Source organism: Symphalangus syndactylus, chromosome 18, assembly GCF_028878055.3.
Source record: "Symphalangus syndactylus isolate Jambi chromosome 18, NHGRI_mSymSyn1-v2.1_pri, whole genome shotgun sequence".
Taxonomy (NCBI): domain Eukaryota; kingdom Metazoa; phylum Chordata; class Mammalia; order Primates; family Hylobatidae; genus Symphalangus; species Symphalangus syndactylus.
In genome coordinates, this window is record NC_072440.2 from 17598502 (window position 1) to 17617015 (window position 18514).

Below are 18514 nucleotides of genomic sequence, written 5' to 3' on the forward strand. Positions count from 1 at the left end.
GAGAAGAAGGCTGAGGTGAGCTCTGTCAACACCTAAACTTAAAAAATCTATAATTGGGCCGGGCAGGGTGGCTCACACCTGTAATCCCAGCACTTTGGGAGGCCGAGATGGGTGGATCACCTGAGGTCAGGAGTTCGAGACCAGCCTGGCTAACATGGTGAAACCCCATCTCTACTAAAAATACAAAAAATTAGCTGGGTGTAGTGGTGGGCGCCTGTAATCCCCACTACTCAGGAGGCTGAGGCAGGAGAATTGCTTGAACCTGGGAGGCAGAGGTTGCATTGAGCCAAGATCACACCATTGCACTCCAGTCTGGGTGATAAGTGTGAAACGCCATCTCCAAAACAGAAACCTAATTCCCCAAGAACTGTCGGTCTTTCACCTGTCTGCTGGCTCCCAGGCAGACCCCACTTGCCAGGGCTGTCTACATTTGTCCTGAGATCTCTTCTGGTGGAAACAGCATTTTCGTCAGGAAGGTTTGTTGAAAGTCATCAGATCCATGGTTGAAATCGAAGCTGCCTGTGGTGATGGATAACAGCTGTAGTTAAAAAGCAGCAGCTGGGGCATGAGCTGTCCACAGTGAGTTTTTGTTGTTTTTGTTTTTTTGGGTGGGGGATGGGGTCTTGCTAGGTCTCAAACTCCTGGCCTTAAGTGATCCTCCCATTACAGCCTCCTGAGTCACTGACACTACAGGTGTGAGCCAGCATGTCCAGCTTGTAGTGGTTTTGAACAGCTCTTGCCCCTTCTTGGGAATCTAGGTGCCCTGCATGTGTGTAAGGCTGTCTGCAGCTGTGCCCATATTCAGGCAGGCCAGCAAGGCCCTGAGCCCTCACCCGTTACTGACCTGAGATGCTGTGCAGACAGCACGTGATGGCTAAGGGAAAGTTGAGCACTGCCTGGCCGAGCGCTGAAGCCACGCCTGGCACACACAGAGAGACCCACCTGGCAAAGACTTCGCTTCCAGGCACCTAAGGAACTCTCTGACCAGTCATTAGCTGACCACTGCTGTAACTGAAGAGAGGCTTCAGTGGCCACACCTCACAGGGAATGGAGACATTAATGCTTAGTCAGAATTAGTCCAGAAAAGTCACTCAGCAAAGAAAGAGCTCCAACAGGCAACAACAACACACCCTGGGCAGGGAAGAGAATCTGACTTCCGGAGTTGCCACATTATCACCCGTGAAATGTCCAGGTTTTAACAACAAATTATGAGACATGGAAAGGAACCCGAAAGGACGGCCCAGACACGGGGAAAGTCACCAATGGGACCAGCCCCTGATGTTGCAATTGCTAGACAAAGACGTTAAGTCAGCTCATTTAAAGACCTAAAACATGTTGCATCTAAGGCTGCACCACCTGGAACCTGCTGATCTCAGAAGCTAAGCATGGTCAGGCCTGGCTAGTACTTCAAAGGGAGAAACCATGTGTAGGTCTGGTGCAGTAGCTCACACCTATAATCCTAGCACTCTGGGAAGCTGAGGCAGGTGGATTGCTCGAGCCCGGGAGTTTGAAAGCAGCTTAGGAAATGTGGTGAGACCCCTAGCTCTACAAAAAATTTAAAAAATTAGTTGGCTGTCTATGGTCCCAGCCTCTCAGGATGCTGAGGTAGGAGGATCACTTCAGCCCAGGAAGTTGAGGGTGCAGTGAGCCATGATTGTACCACTGCACTCCAGCTTGGGTGACAGACCCTCTCCCAAGGAAAAGAAAAGAACCATATCAAAAGAACTAAGGAAAGTGTGGGAACAATGTCTCACCAATTAGAGAATATCAATAATGAGATAAACCTTATAAAAAGGGGCCGGGCATGGGGGCTCACACCTATAATCCCAGCACTTTGGGAGGCTGAGGTGGGCAGATCACGAGGTCAAGAGATTGAGACCAGCCTGGCCAACATGGTGAAACCCCATCTCTACTTAAAATACAAATATTAGCCAGGTGTGGTGGTGCACGCCTGTAATCCCAGCCACTCGGGAGGCTACTCAGGAGAATCGCTTGAACCCGGAGGTAGAGATTGCAGTGAGCCAAGATTGCACCACTGCACTACAGCCTGGGCGACAGAGTGATACCCCAGAAAAAAAAAAAAAAAAGTTATAAAAAGGAACCAAATAAAAATTCTGGAGTTGTAGGGTAAAATAACTGAAATGAAAATTCATCCCAGGGGCCCAAGAGCAGATTGGAACAATTGGAAGAAAGAGCGTGTGACTATGGAGAGAGGCCACCTGAGGTAGTCCCCTCTGAGGAACAGGAACAAGAATGAAGAGCAACGCACAGAGATCCAGAGACCTGGAGACGCTGTCAAGCTTTCCGACATGCACACAATGGGAGTCCCAGGAAAGAAGACAGGGAGAAAGGAGTAAAGGAATAGTTGAAGAATTAATGGCTGAAAACCTCCCAAATTTGATGAAAAACATTAATCTGTACATCCAAAAAGCTCAACAAACTCCAAGTAGGGTAAACTCAAAGAGATCTTCAGCCATAAGCATCACCATAATCACTGTCAAAAGACAGATTTTTCTTTTTTTAGAATTTTAAATGTACCTTTTAATTTGCTCCTGGGGCAAAGAGACAGGATTGGTACTAGAGCAGTGTCTGGGATGAGAATAATTAAATAAAATGGGATTAGGTCCAATGGTTGGGTTAGGGGAGGCAACCTGCTTGGGAGGATCAGCCTCAACCTATCCATGCAGCAGGGCCTCCACCTGTCCCTCTCCGTAGTCCCACACCTGGAACCCAGAGCCATCTGCTGCTCCCCAGATCATGGCCGACAGCACTCCGCCAGACTGCGGCTGGAGCAGGCACAGGATTCACTGATTGAGGGCTGTGGCCTGGCCCAGTTCATAGCCTATACCCGGGACAGTTGTGTCACTTCTGCCACGACCACATCCGCCTTCTGCAGCCACGTCAAGTACCACTCATGGATAAGCCTGTCACCCCCAGCGGACTTATCAACCCTGCGTCCAGCTCCACAGCTGCCACGTGCTCGGTGAGCACTGGCTCCAAGCGTGGCAGCCGCCACACGATCCACCTGTACAGGCCCCAGTCCTCCCATCCTCAGTGGATGATCCCGTAGAAGTCCAGGGCCCAGCGGCTGCCCTCTCACAGAAGACAGGATTTTGAAAGCAGCAAGAGAGGAGAGACATATCAAGTAGTCACAGTGGCTCAGGCCTGTAATCCCAGCACTTCGGGAGGCCCAGGTGGGAGGACCACTTCACCCCAGGAGTTCAAGACCAGCCTGGACAACTTGGAAGAACCCAGTCTCTACAAAAAATACAAAATTAGCTGGGGCTGGGTGCGGTGGCTCATGGCTATAATCCCAGCACTTTGGGAGGCTGAGGTGGGTGGATCACCTAAAGTCAGGAGTTCAAGACTAGCCTGGCCAACATGGTGAAACCTTATCTCTACTGAAAATAGAAAAAGCCGAACGTGGTGGCACACACCTGTAATCCCAGCTACTTAGGAGGCTGAGGTAGGAGAATTGCTTGAAGCCTAGAGGTGGAGGTTGTAGAGAGCCGAGATTGCATCATTGCACAATGGAGGGGGGCCGCCAGCCTGGGCAACAAGAGGAAATCTCTGTCTCCAAAAAAAAAAAAAAAAAAAAAAAAAAAAAAAAAAAAAAAAATTGGGCTAGGTGGTGCCTGTAGTCCCAGCTACTTGAGAGGCACGGGGTCCACTTGATGTTGAGACTGCAGTGAGCCATGATCCTGCCACTGCACTCCAGCCTGGGCAAAAGAGTGAGACCCTGTCTAAAGAAAAAAAAAAAAAAAAGCAACATATCCTGAACAAAGGATCCTCCATAATGTTCCCACCAGATTTCTAATCAGAAACATGGAGGACAGAAAGCAGTGGAGGACGACGACCCTCAGGCAGCCCTGGAGGATGTTTTCACAGGCTGGGGCAAGGCCTTCAGGCTACCAACTGGGAGCTCTGGGAACAGCGCTGTTGCAAACAAGAAGCCATGGCCAGGCCGGAGCCCAGGAATGTGGGCTGGGCTGGGAGCAGCCTCTGGACAGAAGAGGTCCCATCCAGGAAACCTCGGGCATGGCTGGGAAGCGCGGTACTGGGTGCCGGGTCTGTATGTGTGTGTGAGAATGTGTGCCCTAAGTGTCAGTGTGAGTCTGTGTACATGTGAATATTGTCTTTCTGTAGGTGATTTTGTGGGTGTGTGATCATGTCCCTGCAAGTGTGAACAAGTGGACAAGTGTCTGAGAGTGGACAAGAGATCTGTGCACCATCAGGTGTATGCATAGCGTCTGTGCATGTCAAGAGTGCAGTGTGAAGTGAAGGGAACAGGCCCATGGCGCCTCTCATCAGGAGCTCCCTAAGGCCCCAGGTAAGTGCCAGTGACAGATAAGGGTGTTGAAGGTCACTCTGGAATGGGCAGGAGGGGGTAAGGAAAGGGTAAGGCCATGTTCTGGAGGAGGGGTTGTGACCACATTAGGGTGTATGAGCCTAGCTGGGAGGTGGATGGCCGGGTCCACTGAAACCCTGGTTATCCCAGAATCCTGTGTGGGCTTCGGGAGCTTGGAGTGGGGAGAGGGGGTGACTTCTCCGACCAGGCCCCTCCACCGGCCTACCCTGGGTAAGGGCCTGGAGCGGGAAGCAGGGGCAGCCTCTGGAGCAGCCCTTACCCGCCCTGGCTTGATCCTGCACCCACTGGCAGCACAGTCAACACAGCAGGTTGACTCACAGCAGAGGGCAAAGGCCATCATCAGCTCCCTTTATAAGGGAACAGTCACGCGCTCGGTGTGCTGAGAGTGTCCTGCCTGGTCCTCTGTGCCTGGTGGGGTGGGGGTGCCAGGTGTGTCCAGAGGAGCCCAGTCGGTAGTGAGGCAGCCATGGGGCTGGATGCACTGGTGCCCCTGGCCGTGATAGTGGCCATCTTCCTGCTCCTGGTGGACCTGATGCACCGGCGCCAACGCTGGACTGCACGCTACCCACCAGGTCCCCTGCCACTGCCCGGGCTGGGCAACCTGCTGCATGTGGACTTCCAGAACACACCATACTGCTTCGACCAGGTGAGGGAGGAGGTCCTGGAGGGCGGCAGAGGTCTTGAGGATCCCCCACCACCAGCAAACATGAGTGGTGGGTGAAACCACAGTCGGGACCAGAAGCCAGGCTGAGAAGGGGAAGCAGGTTTGGGGGACTTCCTGGGGGAGGGCATTTATACATGGCGTGAAGGACTGGATTTTCCAAAGTCCAAGGAAGAGTAGGGCGCAAGGGCCTGGAGGTGGAGCTGGACTTGGCAGTGGGCGTGCAAGCCCATTGGGCAACATATGTTATGGAGCACAAAGTCCCTTCTGCTGACACCAGAAGGAAAGGCCTTGGGAATGGAAGACGAGTCAGAGTCCTGAGTGCCGTTTAAATCAGGAAATCAAGGATGAAGGGGGTGCAGTGACCCGGTTCAAACCTTTTGCACTGTGGGTCCTCGGGCCTCACTGCTCACCGGCATGGACCATCATCTGTAAAATGGGATGCTAACTGGGGCCTATCGGCAATTTTGGTGACTCTTGCAAGGTCATACCTGGGTGACGCATCCAAACTGAGTTCCTCTATCCTAGAAGGTGTGAACCCCACCACCGCCCCAGGATCAGGAGGCCGGGTCTCCTCCTTCCACCTGCTCACTCCTGGTAGCCCCGGGGGTCGTCCAAGGTTCAAATAGGACTAGGACCTGTAGTCTGGGGGGACCCTGGCTTGACAGAGGCCCTGACCCCTCCCTCTGCAGTTGCGGCGGCGCTTCGGGGACGTGTTCAGCCTGCAGCTGGCCTGGACGCCGGTGGTCGTGCTCAATGGGCTGGCGGCCGTGCGCGAGGCGATGGTGACCCGCGGCGAGGACACCGCCGACCGCCCCCCTGTGCCTATCACCCAGATCCTGGGTTTCGGGCCGCGTTCCCAAGGCAAGCGGCAGTGGGGACAGACAGATTTCCGTGGGACCCGGGTGGGCGGTGACTGTAGTCCGAGCTGGGCGGAGAGGGCGTGGGGTCGTGGACGTGAAACAGGCCAGCGATTGGGGACAGTGGGCCAAGAAACCACCTGCACTGCGGAGGTGTGAGCGTGGGGACGAGGGCGGGGCTTGTGCCGAGTGGGCGGGGCCACTGCCGAGACCTGCCAGGAGCCCAGTGGGTGAGGCTGGCGCATTTCCCAGCTGGAATCGGGTGTCGAAGTGGGGTGCAGGGACCGCACCTGTGCTGTGGGCTCAGTGTGGGTGGTGCGGGGCACGCAGGATCTTCCCTGAGTGGAAAGGCGGTCAGGGTGGGCAGAGACGAGGTGGGGCAAAGCCCTGTCCCAGCCAGGGGAGCAAGGTGGGTGCACAAAGAGTGGGCCCTGTGCCCAGTTGGACAGGGCCAGGGACTGCGGGAGACCAGGGGGAGCATAGGGTTGGAGTGGAGGGTGGGGCCAATGCCTTCATGGCCACGCGCACGTGTCCGTCCCGCCCCCAGGGGTGTTCCTGGCGCGCTATGGGCCCGCGTGGCGCGAGCAGAGGCGCTTCTCCGTGTCCACCTTGCGCAACTTGGGCCTGGGCAAGAAGTCGCTGGAGCAGTGGGTGACCGAGGAGGCTGCCTGCCTTTGTGCTGCCTTCGCCAAGCACTCCGGTGGGTGATGGGCAGAGGGGCACAAAGCGGGAACTGGGAGGGTGGGGGAGGGGGAAGGCGGGGGACGGGGAAGGCGATCCCTGACCCGCATCTCCCGCCCCCAGGACGCCCCTTTCGCCCCAACGGCCTCCTGGACAAAGCTGTGAGCAATGTGATCGCCTCCCTCACCTACGGGCGCCGCTTCGAGTACGACGACCCTCGCCTCCTCAGGCTGCTGGACCTAGCTCAGGAGGGACTGAAGGAGGAGACGGGCTTCCTGCGCGAGGTGCGGGGCGAGAGACAGAGGGGGTCTTTGCAGGGCAAGCTCCTGAGAGGTGCCGGGGCTGCACTGGGGCCTCTGAAGAGCAGAATTTGCATAGAAGAGTTTGGGAAAGGACATTCCAGGAGACCACACTCTTAAGAAGGGCCTGGAGACGGAGGGGACATCTCAGACATGGTCGTGGGAGAGGTGTGCCCAGTTCAGGGGGCACCAGCAAAGGCCAAGGACTCTGTACCCCCTGTCCACGTTGGAGATGTCGATTTTAGGTTTCTCCTCTGGGCAAGGAGAGGGTGGAGACTGGCACTTGGGGAGGGACTTGCAGAGGTCAGTGGTAAAGACAGGCAGGCCCTGGGTCTTCCTGGAGATGGCTGGAGCCTGAGACTGGTCCAGGTGAACGCAGAGCACAGGAGGGATTGAGACCCCGTTCTGTGTCTGGTGTAGGTGCTGAATGCTGTCCCCGTCCTCCTGCGCATCCCTGGGGTGGCTGGCAAGGTCCTACGTTCCCAAAAGGCTTTCCTGACCCAGCTGGATGAGCTGCTGACCGAGCACAGAATGACCTGGGACCCAGCCCAGCCACCCCGAGACCTGACTGATGCCTTCCTGGCAGAGATGGAGAAGGTGAAAGCGGCTACCACGGTGGGGGGCAAGGGTGGTGGGTTGAGCATCCCGGGAGGAATGAGGGGAGGCTGGGCAAAAGGTTGGGCCAGTGCATCACCTGGCGAGCCGCATCTGGGCTGACAGGTGCAGAATGGGAGGTCATTTGGGAGCTACCCCGCTCTGTCCCCTGAGTACCCTCTCGGCCCTGCTCAGGCCAAGGGGAACCCTGAGAGCAGCTTCAATGATGAGAACCTGCGCATAGTGGTGGCTGACCTGTTCTCGGCTGGGATGGTGACCACCTCGACCACGCTGGCCTGGGGCCTCCTGCTCATGATCCTACACCCGGATGTGCAGCGTGAGCCCAGCTGGGGCCCAGTGCAGGGGCCGAGGGAGGAAGGGTACAGGCGGGGGCCCGTGAACTTTGCTGGGACACCCAGAGCTCTAGGCACAGGCTTGACCAGGATCCTGTGAGCCTAACCTCCTCCAACACAGGAGGCAGGAGAGCGTCAGGGCTGGTCCCCTGGGTGCTGACCCATTGTGGGGACGCATGTCTGTCCAGGCCGTGTCCAACAGGAGATCGACGACGTGATAGGGCAGGTGCGGCGACCAGAGATGGGTGACCAGGCTCGCATGCCCTACACCACTGCCGTGATTCACGAGGTGCAGCGCTTTGGGGACATCGTCCCCCTGGGTGTGACCCATATGACATCCCGTGACATCGAAGTACAGGGCTTCCACATCCCTAAGGTAGGGCTGGCGCCCTCCTCACCCCAGCTCAGCACCAGCCCCTGGTGGTAGCCCCAGCATGGCCACTGCCAGGTGGGCCCAGTCTGGGAACCCTGGCCACCCAGTCCTCAATGCCACATCAACTGTCCCCGCTTGGGTGTGGGATCCAGAATAGAGGCAGGACTGGCCTGTCCATCCAGAGCCCCAGTCTAATGGGGAAGACAGACCAGGACCTGCCAGAATGTTGGAGGACCCAATGCCTGTAGGGAGAGGGGGCAGTGTGGGTGCCTCTAAGAGGTGACTGCGCCCTGCTATGGGGTCGGAGAGGGTACTGTGGAGCTTCTCGGGTGCAGGACTAGTTGCCAGAGTCCAGCTGTGTGCCAGGTAGTGTGTGTCCCCCGTGTGTTTGGTGGCAGAGGTCCCAGCATCCTAGAGCCCAGTCCCCACTCTCACCCTGCGTCTCCTGCCCAGGGGACGACACTCTTCACCAACCTGTCATCGGTGCTGAAGGATGAGGCTGTCTGGGAGAAGCCCTTCCGCTTCCACCCGGAACACTTCCTGGATGCCCAGGGCCACTTTGTGAAGCCAGAGGCCTTCCTGCCTTTCTCAGCAGGTGCCTGTGGGGAGCCCAGCTCCCTGTCCCCTTCCGTGGAGTCTTGCAGGGGTATCGCCCGGGAGCCAGGCTCACTGACGCCCCTCCCCTCCCCACAGGCCGCCGCGCATGCCTCGGGGAGCCCCTGGCCCGCATGGAGCTCTTCCTCTTCTTCACCTGCCTGCTGCAGCGCTTCAGCTTCTCAGTGCCCGCCGGGCAGCCCCGGCCCAGCCACCATGGTGTCTTTGCTTTCCTGGTGACCCCATCCCCCTACGAGCTTTGTGCTGTGCCCCGCTAGAATGGGGTACCTAGTCCCCAGCCTGCTCCCTAGCCAGGGGCCCTGATGTACAATAAAGCAATGTGGTAGTTCCAACTTGGGTCCCCTGCCCAGACCCTTGTTGGGATCATCCTCCTCAGGGCAACCGCACCCCTGCCTCATTCCTGCTTACCCCACCGCCTGGCCACGTTTGAGACGGGTATGTTGAGACTGAGCAGGTGTCAGTTACCCTTGCCCATAATCCCATGTCCCCCACAATCCCATGTCCCCCACTGACCCAACTCTGACTGCTCAGATTGGTGACAAAGACTACATTGTCCTGGCATCTGGGGAAGAGGCCAGAATGGGCTGACTAGAGGTGTCAGTCAGCCCTGGATGTGGTGGAGAGGGCAGGACTCAGCCTGGAGGCCCACATTTCAGGCCTAACTCAGCCCACCCCACATCAGGGGCAGCAGTCCTGCCAGCACCATCACAACAGTCACCTCCCTTCATATATGACACCCCAAAAAGGAAGACAAATCATGGCGTCAGGGAGCTATATGCCAGGGCTACCTCCCAGGGCTCAGTCGGCAGGTGCTAGAACGTTCCCTGGGAAGGCCCCATGGAAGCCCAGGACTGAGCCATCGCCCTCAGCCTCGTCACCTCACCACACGACTGGCTACCTCTCTGGGCCCTCAGGGATGCTGCTGTACAGACCCCTGACCAGTGACAAGTTTGCACTCGGGGCCAGGCTGGCGCTGGAGGACACTTGTTGGGCTCCAACCCTAGGTGCCATCCTCCCGGTAGGGGTCAGGCCAGGGCCCACAGGCCTGCCATAGCCACAGGAGTCAACCTTGGACCCATGAGGCACTGGGGTGGGCAGAGGAGGAGGAGGTGGCATGGGCAGCTGAGAGCCAGAGACCCTGACCCTAGTCCTGGCTCTGCCATTACCCTGTGTGACCCTGGGCCCGCCCTTCCCCACCCTGGGCTTCTGTTTCCCTTCTGCCATTGAGAAGGCTACTTCACCTGCCCTGAGTCCTGTCTTCCTGCTCTGCCTTCTGGGGCTGTGGCCCTTGCTGGCCTGGAGCCCCAACCAAGGACAGGGACCGCTGTCCTCCACGTTTGTCCTCACTGACATAATGGGCTGGGCTGGGCACACAGGCAGTGCCCAAGGGTTTCTAATGAGCATCTGATTACCTGTGTCCTGGGCAGACCTTCTTAGGGAACAGCCTGGGATAGAGAACCACAGACGCTCTGAGAAGCCACCTGAGGCCTCTTTTGCCAGAGGACCCTACAGCCTCCCTGGCAGCAGTTCCGCCAGCATTTCTGTAAATGCCCTCATGCCAGAGTGTGGCCCGGATGTCAGCACGAGAGGGACGTTGGTCTGTCCCCTGGCACCAAGTCAGTCAGAAGGGTGGCCAGGGCCCCCTTGGGCCCCTCCAGAGACAATCCACTGTGGTCACACGGCTCGGTGGCAGGAAGTGCTGTTCCTGCAGCTGTGGGGACAGAGAGCGTGGATGAAGCCAGGCTGGGTTTGTCTGAAGACGGAGGCCCCGAAAGGTGGCAGCCTGGCCTATAGCAGCAGCAACTCTTGGATTTATTGGGAAGTTTTTCTTCACGGTTCTGAGTCTTGGGGGTGTTAGAGGCTGAGAACCAGCCCAGCCAGAGCTCTGTCATGGGCACAGAGACCCGGTCCCAGGGCCTTTGCTCTTTGCTGTCCTCAGAGGCCTCTGCAAAGTAGAAACCGGCAGCCTTGTGAGTCCCCTCCTGGGAGCAACCAACCCTCCCTCTGAGATGCCCCAGGGCCAGGTCAGCTGTGGTGAAAGGTAGGGATGCAGCCAGCTCAGGGGAGTGGCCCGGAGTTCCTGCCCACCCAAGGAGGCTCCCGGGAAGGTCAAGGCACCTGACTCCTGGGCTGCTTCCCTCCCCTCCCCAGGTCAGGAAGGTGGGAAAGGGCTGGGGTGTCTGTGACCCTGGCAGTCACTGAGAAGCAGGGTGGAAGCAGCCCCCTGCAGCACATTGGGCCAGTGGTCTTACCAGATGGATATGCAGCAACTTCCTTTTGAACCTTTTTATTTTCCTGGCAGGAAGAAGAGGGATCCGGAAGTGAGATCAGGCAGGTTCTTTGAGATCAGACAGGGAAACAGGCTCTGTCCACACGAAGTCGGTGGGGCCAGGATGAGGCCCAGTCTGTTCACACATGGCTGCTGCCTCTCAGCTCTGCACAGACGTCCTCGCTCCCCTGGGATGGCAGCTTGGCCTGCTGGTCTTGGGGTTGAGCCAGCCTCCAGCACTGCCTCCCTGCCCTGCTGCCTCCCACTCTGCAGTGCTCCATGGCTGCTCAGTCAGATCCAGGCTGGAGACGTTCCAGTTGAAGCACGGGGCTGTCCTTACCTCCCAGTCTGGGGTACCTGCCACCTCCTGCTCAGCAGGAATGGGGCTAGGTGCTTCCTCCCCTGGGGACTTCACCTGCTGTCCCTCCTCAGATAAGATGGCAGCCTCCTCCTTGGGGGCAGCAGCATTCAGTCCTCCAGGTCTCCTGGGGGTCGTGACCTGCAGGAGGAGTAAGAGGGCAGACTGTGGGCAGAAAGGCCTTCAGAGCACCTCATCCTCCTGTTCTCACACTGGGGTGTCACAGTCCTGGGAAGTTCTTCCTTTTCAGGTGAGCTGTGGTAACCTTGTGAGTTTCCTGGAGGGGCCTGCCACTACCCCTGGGACTCCCTGCCGTGTGTCTGGGTCTAACTGAGCTCTGAAAGGAGAGAGCCCCAGCCCTGGGCCTTCCAGGGGAAGCCTTACCTCCGAGGTTGGCTTCTTCCTACTCTTGACTTTGTGTCTCCACACAAGGAGGTGGGAGGGGTGACACACAGCTATGAGTGACGAGCAGTACTTCCCCGACTGGCTCATCCTCTCCAAGTGCAGTTCCCCTTAGTGTGTCTGCCAAGGGTCCCAGCACAGCCGCCCCACTCCAGGGGAAGAGAGTGCCAGCCCTTACCCACCTGAGTGGGCACAGCGTAGCATTTATTCATTAGCCCCCACACTGGCCTGACCGTCTCCCTTGTGGGCTGCATGACAAGGAGAGAGAAAAGGCTGAGGTGAGAGCTACTGTCAACACCTAAACCTAAAAAATCTATAATTGGGCTGGGCAGGGTGGCTCACACCTGTAATCCCAGCACTTTGTGAGGCTGAGGCATGTGGATCACCTGAGGTCAGGAGTTCGAGACCAGCCTGGCCAACATGGTGAAACCCCGTTTCTACTAAAAATACAAAAAATTAGCCAGGTGTGGTGGCGGGTGCCTCTAATCCCAGCTACTCGGGAGGCTGAGGCAGGAGAATCGATTGAACCCAGGAAGTGGAGGCTGCAACGAGCCAAGATCGCGTCATTGCACTCCAGCCTGGTCAACAAGAGTGAAACTCTCTTAAAAAAATCTATAATTGATATCTTTAGAAAGATAAAACTTTAGGGGCCGGGCACAGTGGCTCACGCCTGTAATCCCAGCACTTTGCGGGGCTGAGACGGGCGGATCACGAGGTCAGGAGATCGAGACCATCTTGGCTAACACGGTGAAACCCCGTTTCTACTAAAAATACAAAAAATTAGCCGGGCGTGTTGGCGGGCGCCGGTATTCCCAGCTACTCGGGAGGCTGAGGCAGGAGAATGGCGTGAACCCAGGAGGCGGAGCTTGCAGTGAGCTGAGATCGCGCCACTGCACTCCAACCTGGGGGACACAGCGAGACTCCGTCTCGAAGAAAAAAAAAAAAAAAAAAGAAAGATAAAACTTTGCATTCATGAAATAAGAATAGGAGGCTCATAAAATAAAAATGTTCAAACACCCACCACCACTAATTCTTGACAAAAATATAGTCTGGGTGCCTTAGCTCATGCCTGTAATCCCAGCATTTTGGGAGGCTAAGGCAGGAGGATTGCTTGAGCCTAGGAGTTCAACACCAGCCTGGGCCACCTAAGGAGACCCCATCTCTACAAAAAATTAAAATACTGGCTGGGTGTGGTGGCACACACCTATAGTTCCAGCTGCTTGGGAGGCTGAGGTGGGAGGATCACTTGAGTCCAGGAACAAGGCTGCAGTGAACTGTGATCGTGCCACTGCACTCCAGCCTGGGCAACAGAGAAAGACCTTGCCTTAAAAATAAAAAAAATAATAATACGAATGCAAAATCTAATCAAAGTATAGAAGCTAAACTTGAAAAAAATATATTCCAGAAAGAACAGAGAAGAGGTCAGGAGCTCCAACAGCTAAATTGTTGTTTAGATGTTTCTGAAAGAGGCAGCAGAGACAATAGACTAGGAGGCAGGGAGAGATGTCTAATAAATACGTTTCTTTTTTTGTCAAGACAAGTTCTCACAGAGGAAGAACATGAGTTTCCAGTAGAGAAGGAAACACCAAGTGTTCACAACAATGAATGAAGGGGACCCAGCCCCAATTTTGTTGTCAAGAAAATTCACAACACTGAGGACGGAGCGGAACCTAAAAACTTCCAGAGATAAAAAAGTCTGAGCTTCAGGAATTCAACATTCATCAGACTTCTCAACACCAACCTTTGAAGCTATAAGATAATGAAGACCTTCAAAATCTGAGGGAAAATATTTCCAATCTAGAATTCTATACCTAGCCAAATGCTATGCAACTATGAATTGAGGTCCTTTCAGATACATAAATGTCTCAAGACTACCCCTCAGGAAGCAACCGGAGGTTGTACTTCACTAAAATAAAGGAGAAATAGAAAAGAAGATAACATGGAACCCAGCACAACAGGCAGGGAGAGCCCCTGAGCATAAGGGTGAATGGGAAGCTCAGGAGGACAGCTGGGCAGCAGACCTCCAGGGTGCTCCATCCAGATGGAATCAAGGAGATGGAGGGCTCCTGAGATATGTCTCCATGAAAATGATCATATGGAGAAATGACCTGATCTGTCTAAATGTATTGCAAAGAGATTTCTATTTTTGGCAGAAAATTTGGATGAATTAATTATATAATAGATGCACAGAAAACTAAAGAAAGAGAAGAAAAACTAAAATCATGACTCAACTGGGACTACTGTCTACATTTTTTGTTTTGAGAAAGAGTCTTGCTCTGTTGCCCAGACTGGAGTGCAGTGATCACGTTTCATTGCAGCCTCCACAACCTGTGCTCAAGTAAGTGACTCTCTTACCTCAGCCTCCTTAGCAGCTGGGATCACAGGGCACCACCACACTCAGCTAATTTTTGTTTTTTAAATAGACAGTGTCTCTCAATGTTGTCCAGGCTGGTCTCGAACTCCTGGACTCAAGCAATCCTCCCATGTTGACCTCTCAAGTAGCTGGGATTACAGGCATGAGCCACTGTGCCTGACCTAGCTAATTTTTTTCTGATTTATTTATTTATTTATTTATTTATTGTACAGAGTCTCACTATGTTGGCCAGGCTGCTCTGGAACTTCTGAGCTCAAGTGATCCTCCTCCCTTGGCCTCCCAAAGTGCAGAGATTATAGGCATGAACTATCACGCCTGGCCTGTTTACATAGTTTAATAATGTAAATCTTCAATACTGATCTAATAAAACTTGAAATATGCCTTTTAGAATGGCTTTCAAAAATAACAAATGCTGGAGAGGATGTAGAACAACTGGAACCTCTCGGTTATTGCTGGTGAGACAGCCACTTTGAAAAAGTTTGAGTTTCTTACAAAATTAAACTTATACTTACCATATGACCCAAAAATTCCACTGCTTGCTCTTTACTCAAGTGTAAGGAAAATCTATGTTCACACAAAACTTGTACGTGAATATTAATAGTGATTTTATGCCCCAAACTAGAAATAGTCCAAATGTTCTGGCACATCCATACAATGGACCACCACTCAATAAAAGGAACAAACTACTGATACACGCGACTAGATGAATCTCAAATGCTTTGTGCTAAGTAAAATAAACCAGACTGAAAAGGCTACCATACGTTTCCATTTATATGACAATCTTGCAAAGGCAAAACTACAGGAACAGGAAACTGTTCACTGATTGCCAGGGTGTGGGAGTAGGAGGAAGGGTTGACTACAGATGACTATGGAGGATTTTTTTTTTTTTGAGACGGAGTCTCAGAAAAATCGCCCAGGCTGGAGTGCACTGGCACGATCTCGGCTCACTGCAATATCCACCTCCTGGGTTTAAGGTATTTTTAGTAGAGACGGGGTTTCACTATGTTGGCCAGGCTGGTTTCAAACTCCTGACCTCAGGTGATCCACCTGCTTCGGCCTCCCAAAGTGCTGGGATTACAGGCGTGAGCCACCGAGGCTAGCCACTTTTTTTTTTTTTTTAAGACAGAGTCTTGCTGTGTCACTCAGGCTGGAGTGCAGTGGCGTGATCCCAGCTCACTGCAGCCTCAACATCCTGCACTCAAGTGATCCTCCCACCTCAGCTTCCTGAGTAGCTGGGACCACAGGCACACGTCACCACGCCTAGCTAATTTTTAATTTTTTTGTAGAGACAGGGTCTCACTATGTTGCCCAGGCTGGTCTTGAACTCCTGGGCTCCACCCATCCTCCTGCCTTGCCCTCCTCACAGTGCCCGGCCCTCCTCACAGTGCCTGGCCCTTAGATTCTCTCTTTAACCTCTAACTCCACCCTGTCTTCCTCACTTTCAGCAGAGAGCATAGACACCATCAGATGGGCATTTCCTCAACTTGCTGCCACCAAACCCATTCACTCACCAGCTTCTCACAGGCCATTTTCTTTTCCAGGGGAGGAGGGGAGGAGGCTGCCCTCCCTCTCCGAAGCTAGCCCTAGTCCTGTGCCCCATTTCATCTGGTCTTCTCACCTGGGCATTTGAAGATCTCGTCTCACCTCAATATTCTCCTTTTCCTTTTTTCTGGCTCCTTCCATCAGCATCTAAACACATTGCTGATCTCTTCTATTAAAAAGAAAAAAGCCCTTCTCCCTTGAACCCATATGCCTTCTCCAGCTAGTGTCCTGACCCCTACCCTTCACACCAATCTCCTGAGAGTGGTGTTGGCAGGGGAGTGTGTTTACTGCTTTCTACCTCTCCCACACTCCACAACCCACTTCAACCTGTATCTGTCCCCATAAGCCTCTGAAACCCCTCTTACTGAGGTCACAAGTACACTCCTAGTCACCAAACCCAGATGACCCTTTCTTCTTTTTTTGAGACGGAGTCTTGCTCTGTCACCCAGGCTTGAGTGCAGTGGCGTGATCTCGGCTCACTGCAAGCTCCGCCTCCCAGGTTCACACCATTCTCTTGCTTCAGCCTCCCGAGTAGCTGAGACTACAGGCGGTCCGCCACGAGGCCCAGCTAATTTTTTTTGTATTTACTAGTAGAGACGGGGTTTCACCATGTTAGCCAGGATGGTCTTGATCTCCTGACCTCGTGATCCGCCCGCCTCGGTCTTCCAAAGTGCTGGGATTACAGGCGTGAGCCACCGCACCCGGCCCCAGCTGACCCTTTCTTTAACGACCTCGCCTTTTCTTTTGGCTGCTTGACCTCTCATGCTCTGGTTTTCCCCCTGCCTCCCACTCTTCTCTCTCTCTCTGTCTATCTCTGTCTCTCTATTTCTGTCTCTGCCTCTATCTCTGTATCTCTATCTCTGTCTCTATCTCTCTCTGTATCTCTAACTCTGTCTCTGTCTCTGTATCTGTTTCTGTCTATCTCTGTCTCTGTCTGTCTGTCTCTGCCTAAATCTCAGTGTCAGTGTTGCTCCATGTCCTGCTGATGACAAAGACTCTGAACTTCCACCTCAGACACTCACTTCTAGGCCTTTGCATGTGCTGTTCTCTACCCAGAATGTGTTTCTCCATGGCTTTCAAGAAGGCTTCCCTGACTACCTGAGTTCAGGTGGGGTGGCCCTCCTCAGTGCTCCTAGGGTACTGTACTGTCCCCTGACTGAGGGACCACTTTAGGTCTGTCCACTGTCAAACCCCCAGTAGCTGCCCCTATGCGTGGGACACAGCAAGAGCTCAGTAACCAAATGAATGATTACATGGCTGTGGTTCATCCTAGTGCTTAAAGCCCTGATCAGAGTTGAAAAGTTGCTGTATCTTATTCAGATTTCTGCTAGCAATATATTCAATAGTAAGCTTTGTTAGTCATCTATAACCCGGTGTAAGCGAGGTTATCAGGTCTTTTTCTGGGAGGAGGTTTAGAGGAGGAAAGGAGAGAGAATGAGTCCTAAAGGAGAGAAGAGGAGTAGAAGGGGCATGCCAAGTAGAAAAGGTTGCAGAAAAGGTAGGCTTGGGGCAAAAAGATAATTTTCACCTGCTTGGGTGGTTTACTGAGGGCAGCCTTTTAGGCCTGCTTACCAAAGAGGCCAACCTTGCTGACGCTAGAAATTTGCAGATAATCCGTTTACCAGATCAGTGTCAGGCAGCTTATCCACCTCCTCCTGGGCTCTACGACCAAACCCGAGAAGAGCACTGAGGCCCAGCTAAGTCTGGGAGTTCAGTGCACAGGCCTCCCCTTTTGCACAGAGAGTGGTGTCTGTGTGACATCATGTCTTAGGGGGGCTTTATGACAGGACAACCTCTTCAGCCTTGGCCAGAACAGCTTGTCAACAGCCTCAGGGTGGCTTTAAATCCCCAGTAGTGAGAGACAGCCCCTTTGTACGTATCTCGTTGGTTCAATTCAGCACAAACAGCGCTGACTGAGCAGCTACAATGTGCCAAGCTCTGTGTGAAGACTCATAGAGACACAAAGACGCAAAGGTGTGTAAGACTCAGTCTTTTTTTTTTCTTTAAGACTGAATCTTGAGCTGTTGCCCAGGCTGGAGTGCAGTGGCATGATCATGGCTCACTGCAACCTCCACCTCTCGGGTTCAAGGGATTCTCATGCCTCAGGCTACCGAATGGCTGGGATTACAGGTGTGCGTCACCATGCCCAGCTAATTGTTTTGTATTTTTATAAAGACAGGGTCTTGTCATGTTGGCCAGGCTGGTCTCAAACTCCTGGCCTCAAGTGATCCACCCACCTCGGCCTCCCAAAGTATTGAGATTACAGGCGTAAGCCACTGCACCCAGCCAAGACTCAGTCTTATTGCATAACACAATACGCATATTTTCTAAATCCAAAACAAGAACACAGCCTAACAATTGTATGTCATCTATTCATTCATTCAACCAGTGTCTGCTGAGCTTCCATTTTGGTCCAAGCATTATGCTGAGAGGATCAAAGGTAAAAAGGACATACAGCCTACCCTTGAGGAGCTCAAAGACTTCAAACAGACATCTTATGGTTCAAGACAATAACTTCTACCTTCCTCCAAATTTCTGTAAATGTAACAATAATTACAAATCTATGGGTGGTTGAAACTGAGGGATGGATGCCTCAGTTTCACATACACATGAAACATTCACCAAGATAGGCCATATTCTGGACCACAAAACAAATCTCAATGGATTTTAAATTTATCTCAAGTATGTCCTTCAACCACTGTGGAATTAAAAATTAGAAATCAGTAACAGAAAGATTCCTGGAAAGAATCTGAGCTCAGACTCA

The 18514-nt window shown here is 53.6% G+C and overlaps 2 protein-coding genes across 4 annotated transcripts in view; one reads left to right on the forward strand and one right to left on the reverse strand.

Annotated features, from left to right (window-relative positions):
* Window positions 1-18514, reverse strand: part of SMDT1 (single-pass membrane protein with aspartate rich tail 1) — a 67114-nt gene that overhangs the window by 3609 nt on the left and 44991 nt on the right. For 2 of the 3 annotated variants that reach the window (XR_010117031.1, XR_010117030.1), the window contains exons 5-7: window positions 11058-11573; window positions 10218-10750; window positions 383-519 (exon numbers count right to left, since the gene is read on the reverse strand). The gene's annotated coding sequence lies outside the window, so the exon portion shown is untranslated. The remainder of the gene's footprint in view (window positions 1-382; window positions 520-10217; window positions 10751-11057; window positions 11574-18514) is intronic. The other variant, XR_010117032.1, reaches the window with a different exon arrangement.
* On the forward strand, window positions 505-9191 carry CYP2D6 (cytochrome P450 family 2 subfamily D member 6). Its single transcript, XM_055253063.2, has 10 exons — window positions 505-579; window positions 3810-5015; window positions 5723-5894; window positions 6438-6590; window positions 6695-6855; window positions 7291-7467; window positions 7660-7801; window positions 8006-8193; window positions 8644-8785; window positions 8884-9191. The coding sequence occupies exons 2-10, from the start codon at window positions 4836-4838 to the stop codon at window positions 9060-9062; spliced, it is 1494 nt and encodes a 497-aa protein (XP_055109038.1). The 5' UTR covers window positions 505-579; window positions 3810-4835; the 3' UTR covers window positions 9063-9191.

Excerpts from the sequence above, each read along its gene's own strand:
- CYP2D6 (XM_055253063.2), top strand. The coding sequence starts at position 4,836 with ATGGGGCTGGATGCACTGGTGCCCCTGGCCGTGATAGTGGCCATCTTC. Across the intron at positions 7,468-7,659 it reads TCCTGGCAGAGATGGAGAAG|GCCAAGGGGAACCCTGAGAG; the intron begins GTGAAAGCGGCT and ends GGCCCTGCTCAG. Across the intron at positions 7,802-8,005 it reads CCTACACCCGGATGTGCAGC|GCCGTGTCCAACAGGAGATC; the intron begins GTGAGCCCAGCT and ends ATGTCTGTCCAG.